The 12,891-nt window shown below is 41.5% G+C and overlaps 1 protein-coding gene across 1 annotated transcript in view; it reads left to right on the top strand.

Moving 5' to 3' along the window:
* The first annotated feature begins 906 nt into the window (after window positions 1-906).
* The window catches only part of LOC144263926 (melanopsin-like), a 71,994-nt gene continuing 60,009 nt past the window's right edge, over window positions 907-12,891 (top strand). Inside the window, exon 1 of the mRNA XM_077815039.1 lies at window positions 907-1,026. Within this exon, the coding sequence (XP_077671165.1) occupies window positions 982-1,026 (45 nt within the window). The 5' untranslated portion in view covers window positions 907-981. The remainder of the gene's footprint in view (window positions 1,027-12,891) is intronic.

Here is a 12,891-nt window from a genome sequence, read left to right on the forward strand (position 1 = left end):
TACCCTTCATGACTGAAGCTCCTAAGTGTTACCACAGTACAAATACATCAAAAAGCATTTTGTGTTTTTCTTTTACATGCCTATGTTTTGAGGGAAGGGAGGGGAGAGAATTAGGTCAATCCACAATGTCAAATCCTTTTTGATTTTGCTGTCTGGAACATGGACAGACGGCAGCAACGATTTGCATTTTAGGTAAGGGGCACAGTGGATAATGAGGTGTGGAGGGGGAGGGTTACTTGGAAGGGAAAGAGGGAGACAAGGCAGAGAGAAGAAAGAAAAGAGCGTGAAAGAAACGGGCTGAGAGAAAGAAAAGGCGGAGCCTGAGGGAAAAACTTGGGAGAAGGAAAGTGGGAGAAAAAGGAGAAGAGGAAGGATGGAAAATGAGAAAAAGGAAACGGAAAAGGGGAAGGCTGAGGAGGAAAGAACTCAAGAGAAGAGGGAAGGGAAAACCTAAAGCAGGGGCATGAGAGAGAGAGAGGAGGACAAGGAGCATTGCAGCCAGCGAGGCTCAAGGGGTCCGGCCGCCCCACTGCCGGAGGGGGGCAGCTCCAGGGGCGCACAGGTCCCTGGGGCCCAGAGCTGCGGCTGCGGGGGAGCGGCGGAGCCCGCTTTCTCTTGCCTGCCGAGGTCACCGGCTGGCGTGGGGAGCAGGGGGCGGGGAAACCCCCACCACGCTCCTCTTGAGCCGCTTAAATAGCTGCGAGCGCGCCGGGCCAGTCCCATCTCCCCCTCCCGGCACAGGCAGCGGGCGGCTGCCAGAGGCCGGCGGGCCCTTCACACGCGCTCCCCGCCCGCTCCCCTCCCCGACTCCCGCAGCCGTGGCGCGGCCGGAGCAGGCGGCGGCGGCGGCGGCGGCGGCTTCTGGGGCAGCAGGGGCCGCGTCCCCGCGGGATGGAGCTGGGGGACCAGTAGGGCCGGTTCCTCCGCCGCCTGCCCGGCTGGGCTGAGTGCCCCGGCCACCTGCGCCCGCGGCCGGCTTGGATGCTCCGGGGCGCAGAGCCCAGGATGGCGGGGGCGCAGGAGCAGGTGAGGCAGGGCGCGTGGGACAGGCAGCGGCTCCGGTGGCCGGGGCCGAGCGGAGAAGTTCAGGGCGCGGGGAGGGTTTGGAAAGAATCGCCGCTGTCCTGCCGTCAGAGCCTCCCCGCGTCACACGTTCAGTGGGGGAGGCGGACTACTGTCAGGCGTGGTGTTTGTGGGGGGCTAATGCCGCTGAAGTGGTGCTCCCACGTACACACCGGGCGGTGGTGTCACTTGGAGGGAGGGCTCTTGCTTTCTTATTGTTAAACGCCTCTTTGAAACACAGGGCAGACCTCCTCCATCCGAGAGAGAGAGAGACGTTAAAAAACCCAGCATTTTAAAGTTTAAAGGCGCGGGAGTCCTCTTCCGTAGGAGTGGGATTTGGGAAGGCGGGGTGTGTGTTGTGTAAACAGATTCCTCTGTGCTGTTTTGCTTTCTTAATGCTAAAATGTATTCATTTTATTTATTTATTTTCTGATGAATCTTCTCGGTGGTGTTCTGCTTCAATGCGTTTTGACTGCTACTCTTAGGAGGTGGTAATCTGAATCTTCCCGTAGGAAAACTTGCTCTCTTTATCATAAGGAATAACGATTTTTATTATGGAACTAGAGAGCCCTAGGCTCTCTGAAAGATTCTCCGAGTTAAACCCTCCCCATTGGACTGATTCACCAAGTGATGTCTCACTCAGGTACCTGCTGCTCCTGCAGGATCTGCGCCTATTAGACCTTTTTGATCATAGCCAGAAAGTGTTGATGGAGAAAAGAATATATATTAGAAGCCCCAAAGCAGATTTCAGAGTTGCAATCTGTGTGTGAAGCTGATTAATGAAGTGTCTTGCAACCCGTGTGAACGTTTGTACATTGTTTAAGAAAATTTTCAAATAACAGCTTAATAAACTTATAACAAAAGGGGGATTTGCTTGTGGATTGCAAATTGCTTTTTAATCCTTTGGAGGGAAATGGGGTAGTTTTGCCAAACTACTTATATGATTCTTTCTATAAATTTATGTATGCTTTTCCCATCTAAATACATTTATGTTGCTTTATAAATATTTTAGAATAAAATGTTTCTAAAATGCAGTGATCTTTAAAAGTTCCCACAAAACTAAATTTGTTAGCCAAAATGATCATCATTGCATCCACTAGGATAAATATTTTCTTGTCTTTCTGTAAACTACTATTATAAAAGCCAAGATTTTAGTAACAGAGGGGGTTCTGACAGTTACTAAAGTGAAAGAAATTAAAAAATGAGGCACAAATTAAGGCACATGTCACTTAATCTCAATAGGTTGTTTTCATAGCATACCCAGATGAGTACTTTGTGGATAAGATTTTTTAAAATGGGCTTTTAAAATTACACCAAGGTGATTTTTTGGCACCTAAAGTTTGCAGATGATGCAAAGCTGGGAGATATTGCCAATTTAGAGAAGGGCCGGGAAATCATATGGGAAGATTTGGATGACCTTGTAAACTGGAGTAATAGTAATAGGATGAAATTTAATCATGAGAAGTGTAAGGTCATGCATTTAGGGATTAATAACAACAATTTTAGTTATAAGCTAAATGCATCAATTAGAAGAAACGGAGGAGGAGAAGGACTTTGGAGTATTGGTTGATCACAGGATGACTATGAGCCACCAATGTGATGTGGCCGTGAAAAAAGCTAATGCGGTCTTGGGATGCATCAGGCGAGGTATTTCCAATAGAGATAAGGAGGTTTTAGTACCGTTCTACAAGGCACAGGTGAGACCTCACCTGGAATACTGTGTGCAGTTCTGGTCTCCCACGTTTAAGAAGGATGAATTCAAACTGGAACAGGTACAGAGAAGGGCTACTAGGATGATCCGAGGAATGGAAAACCTGTCTTATGAAAGGAGACTCAAGGAGCTTGGCTTGTTTAGCCTAACCAAAAGAAGGTTGAGGGGAGATATGATTGCTCTCTCTAAATATATCAGAGGGGTAAATACCGGAGAGGGAGAGGAATTATTTAAGCTCAGTACCAATGTGGACACAAGAACAAATGGGTATAAACTGGTCATTGGGAAGTTTAGACTTGAAATTAGATGAAGGTTTCTAACCATCAGAGGAATGAAGTTTTGGAATAGCCTTCCAAGGGAAGCAGTGGGGGCAAAAGACCTGTCTGGCTTCAAGATTAAATTTGATAAGTTTATGGAGGAGATGGTATGATGGGATAACATGATTTTGGTAATTAATTGATCTTTAAATATTCATGGTAAATAGGCCCAATGGCCTGTGATGGGATGTTAGATGGGGTGGGATCTGAGTCACTACAGAAAATTCTTTCCTGGGTATCTGGCTGGTGAATCTTGCCCATATGCTCAGGGTCTAGCTGATCGCCATATTTGGGATCGGGAAGGAATTTTCCTCCAGGGCAGATTGGAAGAGGCCCTGGAGGTTTTTCGCCTTCCTGTGTAGCATGGACCACAGGTCACTTGCTGGAGGATTCTCTGCTCCTTGAAGTCTTTAAACCACAATTTGAGGACTTCAATCGCTCAGACATAGGTGAGAGGCTTTTCGCAGGAGTGGGTGGGTGAGATTCTGTGGCCTGCGTTGTGCAGGAGGTCGGACTAGATGATCATAATGGTCCCTTCTGACCTTAGTATATATGAATCTATGATTTTCAGAAGTGCTGAGCCCTCAGCAGCTCACACTGAAGTGAGGACTTTTGAAAACCAGACCACTTACCAAAGTGCCTAAATGCACCAAGTGCCCCAATCCCAAGAACACCTGTAATCACAATGGCACCACTAAAAACTGATTTTGGGTCTTCACTTCTTATTTAACTGGTTTTATCAGTTTGTATCAGACCTTTATTATAATATGGTGTGTATTTGTTAATACGTTTTGAATGAAATATCCTAGCAAAATTATCTCTACATTTTGTTCCAGGTCATTATGTTCTTCATTCTATTTTGAACAGGTCACATTGATTATTATTATTTCTTAGCAGCCTCTATAAATTCAACTATATAAGAATCCATTTGAATACTTCAGGGTAGAATTCAAACCTAAAAGACAAAATCAGAGTTAAAGCTAAGAAGTCTTTGCCCATGTTTTATTGCCTTTTGCATGTAGGATTGCTGCTGTCTCAGGTGATTGCATGATGTTTTTCTATGTGCTGAAATATCAAGCCACAAAGGGGTCTGTTTAAGATGCTGTGCCTGTCCCAACAGTCTTCAGTCAATCAGAATTCCAACTAAACTTCACCGGAACTGCAGGATTGGGCCCAGATCAGCAATTTATATTTTGTCTTGATTTTATGTGATTAAATCAGATTGTTAATAAAATTGACACAGTTTAAATTTGTTTGTTTATTTATTGGTGCTTAAGTTCTTTCAAATTTTTACGGTATTTAAAATAAAACAAACAAAAAGTATTTGCACCAGCTGTCAGTGGCCCAGGAGAGCCATTAAAGGAGCTGAGGGGAGGGCATAGAGATGTGCTAGTGCCCTTTTCAGTGGACAGAGGCCAAGAAGGGGATGGCATAGGACCCTAGGCAGTGACCCTATGCCACCAGAGGATTCCCCGGAGCTGATGAACTCCTCTGCTGGCTAGTTAAGGTGATCTTATGGCAACTTTGAGTCATCAGAGCATCACAGAGCAACTTCAGTGGACTGGAGAATCCAGCCCCTATTTGTGAATTGACCTAATTGTCTCTGTAACTGCCACAAAAAAAAAAAAAAATAGGCAACTGTGAATGTAAGTGTATCATATCGCTGGAATAGGTACATAATTATATAGTTTTGAGATACCTAATAGTAACCAGAATAGATAAATATGTGAACCAAAAAGTTTTACTTTTGAATCCCAAAATGGCAGGTACAGCTCCAGATTATGGTATTCCATCTAATGGATGGTACTACTTAGAGACCTTCTAATTTGCAGCTTTCTGACCTGATCAAAGCTTTTGTGGTCTATTGGGTAAATGTACAGTGAGCCAGATCTTCAGCTGGTATAAAATCAGCACAGCTCTACATCTGAGTAAGTGCTGTGTGAGTACAACAAGGCTCCAGTTCGGCAAAGTGCCAAGCGTGTGCTTAAAGTTATATATGTGCTGAATTGGAGCCTTTGTGTGTCTGCAAGAATGCTCTATGATATATGTTGTGGCTGTGTAGTGCTTCCTATTTAAAATGAAATAACCTTTAAAAAAAAAAGTCCACCTAGCCAAAGTAGTTACTCCGTATGATGGACTAATAGCATGAACATTTTAGTTTTAAATAAATAAAGGTACTATAGAACTACTGGAGTGGAAGAGAAAGAATCACTTTAAAGTGTTCTTTCTTGGACTCTGCTAATCAACAGTGACTGAAGAGAGAGTTTCATGGATGTACATTTGTTTTGTTTCTTTATATTACAAAATTAGAGAACAAAACAGTTGTGTGAAACAAGTTGCAAAAATTTCATCATCCAATGAAGAGAAATTAGTTTTTGATTATTTACCCTTTGGGAGTAGTATTTTGACATAGTCTTCTATACATTAAGTATCATGTGCCATAATTTGTTTAATTTTTCTACCTACATTAGATGTGCACTGTTGATGAAATGTTCACTCTAAGAGTTATTATTAGTAATGACAATGCTCTTGTGACAGGACAGTACATTAAAAACAAAAGATAATCCTCACCCTGAAGAGCATAAAGTGGGATTTTCAAAAATGCCCAGGATTGACCTAACTATGCTCCCATTAAAGTCAACATAAATCCCACTGTTCCCATCGAAAGATAAACACATAGAAGATGGAATGTTAGAGGGGAAAAGGCTATTATTGATGAGTAAGTTCAAAACCATTGCACCACAGAATTTGTGTACAGCATCACTTGAGAAAGATGTACAGCACTGCAGTCTCTCTCCGGGTGGAGACCAATCATATTCTCTGTTAAAAATGCTACTAAAGCAAGAAGTGAGGAATGCTGAGTGGTTTAAGCAAGTGACAGGGATAAATATTTGCAGTTAACAGTGTGTCAAGTTTTACTTTGGTGGCTTTTAAGGGTAACTCTCTAGACCTTTAGACAATCAGTAAGCAATTGGTCTATTTTATATTCAGCCTCATGAACTATAATCATACTGTAATCTCCAGGAAACAGGGTTTACAATTTCATCATTTGTTCACTATTAACATTACCACTTGGCAATAGTGACAAAAAATTACTGTTAATGTGCAAGCTTTTAGCGAAGCTTGGTGAATATTTAAAATTGTAATAGGATCCTTTCTTATGAGCTGATATACAGTACTCCGTTAAATAAATGGGGCCAAATTCTGCCCTTATAATCCATAGATGTAGAGTCTCATTCCATCTATATCTCTCTCCTCCTACATTCCAAAATCTGATGGATGACTGTGCAGGAAGGAGGTATGGACTGGGCAGCCAGGTGGAGGAAGGAAGTGTGGGTGAGGGATGTCATGGCAATGGAACCTAGGGACATGGTCTGCATCCAGGAGAGAGGAAGCAATAAATGTAATGCCTGTCTGTGAATTCCCCAGGAACTCCCCAGGAATTTTGGGGAAAGTTATGGTAAGGCAAGCCCAGTACATGCTGGAATCTTGATTGAGCTTTCTTTGGAGAACTGAACGTTCATTGGTAAGTTTTTGTCAGTCTTCTCCAGGTCCTTTAGCTTTTGAGCTAAGATTGTTTGAGTTAGGAATGCTACTGGAAAATTCTGGAAGGACTGCTTTGAAGAGTTGAGTAATCTTCCATGGACTGAACTCTAAGTTTTAATACTATACAGAGGATCCTTATGCTAGCATTAAGGGCCTGTTTTTCCTCTTACTTATACCTGTCTGTCACTGGTATAGCTGAACTGATTCCTTGGCCGTAATATTTTAACCTTAGTGTAACCTTTTGGATTTGTTTCTTCTCACATTCTAGTGGTTGTTATGATGTGTCTTTTTGCTTATTTGCCTGCCCATTTGTTTCTAATAGGTTGAATGGAAAGTAAGTTTCTGCCTGAGACAAAATATTTTTTTGCAGTGTTGTTGTAGTTACACCCTGGTGGTCCCAAGATATTAGAGAGACAAAATGCAGGAGGTAATATCTTTTATTGGACCAACTGCTGTTGGTGAAAGACAAGCTTTTAAGCTTACACAGAGCTCTTGTTCAGGTCTGAGAAAGGTACTCAGAGGTTACATGTACACACCACAATAAAAGATCAGCAGCATGCCTGCAGCTGGCCTGGGTCAGCAGACTTGGGATCATTGCACTCAGGCTGCAGGGCGATAAAATTGCAGTGTAGATGTTCGGGCTCGAACTGGAGCTCGGGCTCTGAGAATGCATGGGGGAGAAAGGTGAAATGAGACAATCACTACGCTCTAAAATGAACTCACACAGCAGAATGAAACCGTTTTTGCAAAATAAATATTTTATTTCCATATCTGATCTCTCAGTCCCCATTCTCCAAGGAAACCTCCACACCTTCAAAAGACGACCCTTGAGTGCTTAAATTCTTAACTTTGCTAGACACTAAAAATCATGGGCTTAATAAAGACACTGTGTTTATTACAACAATGGATTTATTACAACAATCTGTAACCCGCTAATCACCCTCTTTTGTCCTACTGCTACAGAAGTGTTAAGTGGCTACTTCACCTTGAATGGGCTCTTACAATATGTGTTAACTCCTTACGCTAAACAATCTGTTCCACTTTGTAGTAGAAGTTGGTCCAATAAAAGATATTACTTGACCCACCTTGTTTCTATAAAATAGTGTTGGAATCTCAGAAATTACTGCCTGGCTTGTGGGTTTTGTGATGTGTCCTATAATAAAAACAGGTTCTATCTGAATTGATATGTGGGCTTCATTTTTTTTAATCTAAAAGGTAAACCCAAGAGCTTTACAAAAATAGAAGATGGATTCCATCATAGTGTTCCCTCCAGCATTTTGTTATAAGTTCTGGGCTGATGTTGGAAAACTAATGCAAGAGTTGTTTCAGGGATATAGATTCCAAATTCCTATTATGATGAAGCAATAGAAATGGCCTGAATTACTGAAGTTAGACACCCATTTAGAATTCTGCTACTATAGGCTAGATTGTCCCTAGCCCTAACACAGCTGCACTGGACAATAGCAGGAATAAGGATTCCTCCATGTCCCCTACATAGTTACTTTAGGGCTATCTGGATGCTTCCCCAGCTCAAAGCTATGCCATTCTTTCTCTTTTATCAATATGAAGTGTCACATGTCCCTCCAAAAGGAATGTGTCTGTGTGCTAATAAAGCTTTCTTAGTTATACAGAAGTCAGTTTTAATTTATGTATATAGACACTCTTACAAGAGGTGTCAAAGTCCACTTTACCATTTGATTTAACCATCCTTACAAATCTATCTTATGTTTTAAATTATTCCCCAAATACACACAAGTTTAATTTCCTTATCTGTTTACCAGCATTGTTTGAAACTTTCTCTATAAAGTATCTTTGGTGCTACATTTTACTTTTATATTTTCTATACTGTTAGCTTTTTTAATTTAAAAGAAATTTGCCTGTTTTCACTGAAACACTTGTTTATTCTCCATAAAATTCTTTCTCCCCATGGCAATGCAAAATAATCTGCTTGCACCAAGGCATGACCTAGACCTTGAACATGTTAATTACAAATTCACCCTAGAGGTCCTTTTGTCTTCTGGAGGAGAACAGTTGTGAAATTTAAATATATAAACGAAAAACAAATAACTGTGTGTTCTTCTCAGATTAAAATCCTGTATAAATTTGCATATAAATAAGCATGGTTCATCTCCTGAAAAATTGCTGATTCAGCCTTCTAGACTGATAACATTGTCCACTGCTGCTGGAGCATCCATTGACCTTAAACCAAAGGTCGCTTGGACAGTATGCTATTTAGTCTAAGACCATACAAAGTTTTATATATATAAAAATCACTTGGGGCTAGATTTTCAAAGGCATTTAGGCATCTAAATATGCAGATAGGTACCTAGGCAGGATAGGCACCTAACCCCACTCAAAAAGAATTAGGCACTTTAGAAAAATCCCATCTGCATCTTTAGGCACCTAAATACCTTTGAAAATCTGGCCCTTAATGCCTACGGAATTAAAGCTACAGTGAAAGAAACTGCTACAAGAATAACCCTTCTGTCACGTGGTGTCAGCAGCAACAAGGGGTGGGTTCAATGAGTAGGGTTTCCTCTGAACATTACAAAACAGAATTAGCCGAGCCTCCACCCAGAAACCTGGGAAAACTAAACACCACTCCTGGACACGTGTGAGTCCCATTGCTTCCTCACTTGCAAACACTGAGTCTGTGGACAAGAAGAGAAAACTTTTATTAAGAAGAAAAGGAACACAATATTAATTTGGGAAACACAGCAACAGTTATTCAAAATTATACAAACAGTAAGTAAACACCCACCCCACAGTATCTTTGGCAGTAGTCCTTTGTCTCAGTTTCCCTCCTTGCAGTGTGAAAGTCTGATGGATGAATGTCCCTGTAACGTGCCATTTCTCCCTTCCCTGCACTGCCTCCCATTCATGGTTTGTTGTCCAAGGTCAGCAACATCCCAGAGTCCAGGGGCGTATTCAAGTGGGTTCATCTCCTGCCCATGAGGGAGAGTGATGGTTGAGTGCTGCCTCTGTCGCTCCCATCTCTATAGCTGTTGCTTTTGCAGCATGCTGCTGCCACCACTGCTCACTGTAGTCTGTTCTGAGGTTCCATCACCTACCCCAGTCCTTTGTGATTTCAGCTCTTCGTCATTTCACTGGGTACTGGAGAAGTTCACTGATGCCTCTTCTGAGTTGTCTTTCATTGCAGTGCTGTCCCCACACCAGATCTAAGGCTATGTTTACATGATGCACCTTTTAGCCACAGCTGTGCCACTAAAAGGCGGGTAGTGTAGCCGCTCTTTGTCAGCAGGAGAGAGCTCCCCGACGACCAAATAAATCCACCCCTAAAGAGAGGCGGTAGCTTTGTCGGTGGGAGAGCTCTCCGGCCGACAAAGCGCTGTTCACACTGGCGCTTCTCGTCGGTAAAACTTTTGTCATTCCAGGGGGTGTTTTTTCCACACCCCTAAACGACAAAAGTTTAACGGACGAAAATGCAGTGTAGACAAAGCCTAAGGCTCAGACCCCTAGACCAGCTTATCAGTGATTTCAGCTCCAGTGATCACTGAGAAGAAACAAGGACTCCCAACTGAGTCTGATCAGCTCTGACTTCAAACATTAGAGGGGACGGTCAAATGACATCTAAAAGAGTGTGCGCAACCAGATAAGAACACCTGTCTCCACCCCCTCTAACTTTTTCTTGGATTTGGCATCACTACACCCATTGAGTGAGTGAGGTTAAATTAAGGGGGACTCCCCCTCACTTTGGGTATATTATGTACAGTCCTGCTGCCCTTTAGTCATACAATAAGGATAACATTTCATTACCCTTTGCATGACTTAAGTGAATTTTAACCCCAAAACAGTCTAAAATGATATATTTGGCAAGCAAGCATGTCTACTTATCTAGGCAGAATAGGTGTCTATGCAAATACTCAAGCCCTTTTTCCCCAGTTCATCAATAGATGGCAGGGGAAAGCTCTTTGAGACCACTAGCTTACACAGGTTAAATGAAACAAGAAAAAATTATGGTGATGAATACACCATAATTCTTCCTATAAAACTCTAATTCCATCTCTGGGTTTTGGTAGCATTAACAAATCGATCTATCTATACAGCACCTTCAATCAATGTAATGCCTGAAAGCTTTACAAATGTATTAAAGTGAACATACACAATTCTTTTGTTTTCCCCTCCATTAGCCAGACAGTACACAAGGTTTTTTTTTTGTTTATGGTGATAGGCCAGAGAAAGATCATTTTGCTCTGAAGACTTTGAGGTTGATTGTCATTCTGATTTCACCTAGAAGTGAGTTCTACAGTTCTAAGCCTGTTGCCTAGGGAATTCTGTTTCCTGGTCACACAAGTTTCATTCTTGAAGGTAGCAGTTCCTTGGTTCCAGTAGAATGTAGCTGTCATGGATGGTCATGATCATGATGCTTTGTGAGGCAGATCCTCAGGTAACTTGGGCCAGTCACCTGGAGAGCTATGAAGATAAAGATTGAAACCTTGAATCTGATGCGGTGTTCATTTGGAGCCAGTGCAGAGGTGGAAATGCTCTTGGGGGTCTTTTGTTGTGCAGATTGGCTGCTATGTTCTGAACCAGTTGGAGCTTTGTTCAGGTCAGTGGTGTCATCCCTAGATTTGCATGACAGTAGTGAAGTCTGGAACTCATAAATGCATGGACACCATGACCAAGTTCAAATCTGTCAGAATATGCCATCGTTTCCTGTGCAGTGATAGGTAGAAAAGAACATTTTTTGCAGATATGGCTTTCTGGGTTATCCAAAATTGGTAAGAAGGTCAGTATTTTAGTAAATGTTTACTTTTATGATTTTTCTATGTTAAACTCTCATAATTTTCTGTATGCTAACCAAAAGCCTTGTTATTCTGTATTTATTGCCATATATATATTTAAACTAAAAAGTTTTGTCCTTCAATTGAGCCTAATGGGTGAAGGAAAAATTAACTCAAAAATGGAATGTGTGAAATCTTTTAACCCCTGTTTTTACACTTACTTTACTAATGTAGTCTAGGTGTCCAGGGAAAAGACCCATCAAAATTTCTACAAAAGTATGTTATAAACATAACAGGGATTGAAAAGGAATATGTGTTATTGCACATGGGTTCTGTAATGGATGAAATAATTACCTATTGAAAGATGCTTTTAACTCATTAAAAATTGTTGGGTTGTCACAGCTGTTAGTAATAATGACGGGATTAGAATTCCATTTATCTTATTCATCACGTAACCTAAAGATATCCTAAAATAGATTCCATCAGTCATTAGAACTTGTGGTAACATTTTTGTGATCACCAGCTGAGGCCAGGGCTTTTCTTGGTGCCAAAAAAGCTGAAGTCTAGTGGCAAGCCAAGGAAACAGAAGAATTAAATGGCTTGGGACAAATATATTTCAGTCCATATTATAGCTTGCTTGGATTTGTTTCTTATATTGGTATACAGTCCAGTTTCTTTTGACAGTATTGTGACAGGGCACTATTAGTAGTCCCCGGATCATTGATGTTGCTGCAGCATGAAGAAGGTGCAGGCTTAGCTGTGAGCAATTAAACACTTTCCATTGGTGGATTATGAGCACCTGGGTGGTAATCACTGGACTAATGATTTAATTGGGGGGATATAAATGTAAGGAACAGGAAGCAGGGGACTGAGAAGGAAAGTTCAGAGGGGGAGCCTCAGCTGAGAAGTGAGGGCTATGTGGAAGAGTCCTCTTGCTGCAAGCTTGCATTACACTGTGTTGCTTTGTAATAAAAGAGTAAATACATGGTTGGTGAAAGGGTGCAAACCTAGTGTGTGTTTGTGACCATGCAAAGTGGCCAGGCAATGAAGGACCCTGGATAGCAACAGAGGTGCCCCGTGACAAGTATTTTAACATCTTCTAGCACTAAAATATTATTTACCTCTGCATTTACTTGGTACGTTGAATATATAAGTAGTATTTGAAGTCAAGTAGCATAGGAAAATCTCCAAGTTCCTCACTTGAAGGAGCCATGATTCAGCCCAGGTTATACAGATACAGTGCCTATCTCAATAGGGCACTATGATAATTCAAATAGTAATAATATAAAAGCTACAGGTTTAAAATAATGGGGTATTCTTTTAATGTTGGGAGGGTTTTAAAAGATTTTTTTTCTTCTGATACCAGAGATTTTCCATGTATAACCTGCAATTTCTTATTTCACAGAATGATCACTCTTCATTTATTCTCATCACTCTGTATTAACCCAACAGTGTTGTCTTCCTCTAAAGTTCTTAAATAATTGAATCTGTCACTTGGATTTGACAGTAT

The sequence above is a fragment of the Eretmochelys imbricata genome, chromosome 4, assembly GCF_965152235.1.
Source record: "Eretmochelys imbricata isolate rEreImb1 chromosome 4, rEreImb1.hap1, whole genome shotgun sequence".
Taxonomy (NCBI): domain Eukaryota; kingdom Metazoa; phylum Chordata; order Testudines; family Cheloniidae; genus Eretmochelys; species Eretmochelys imbricata.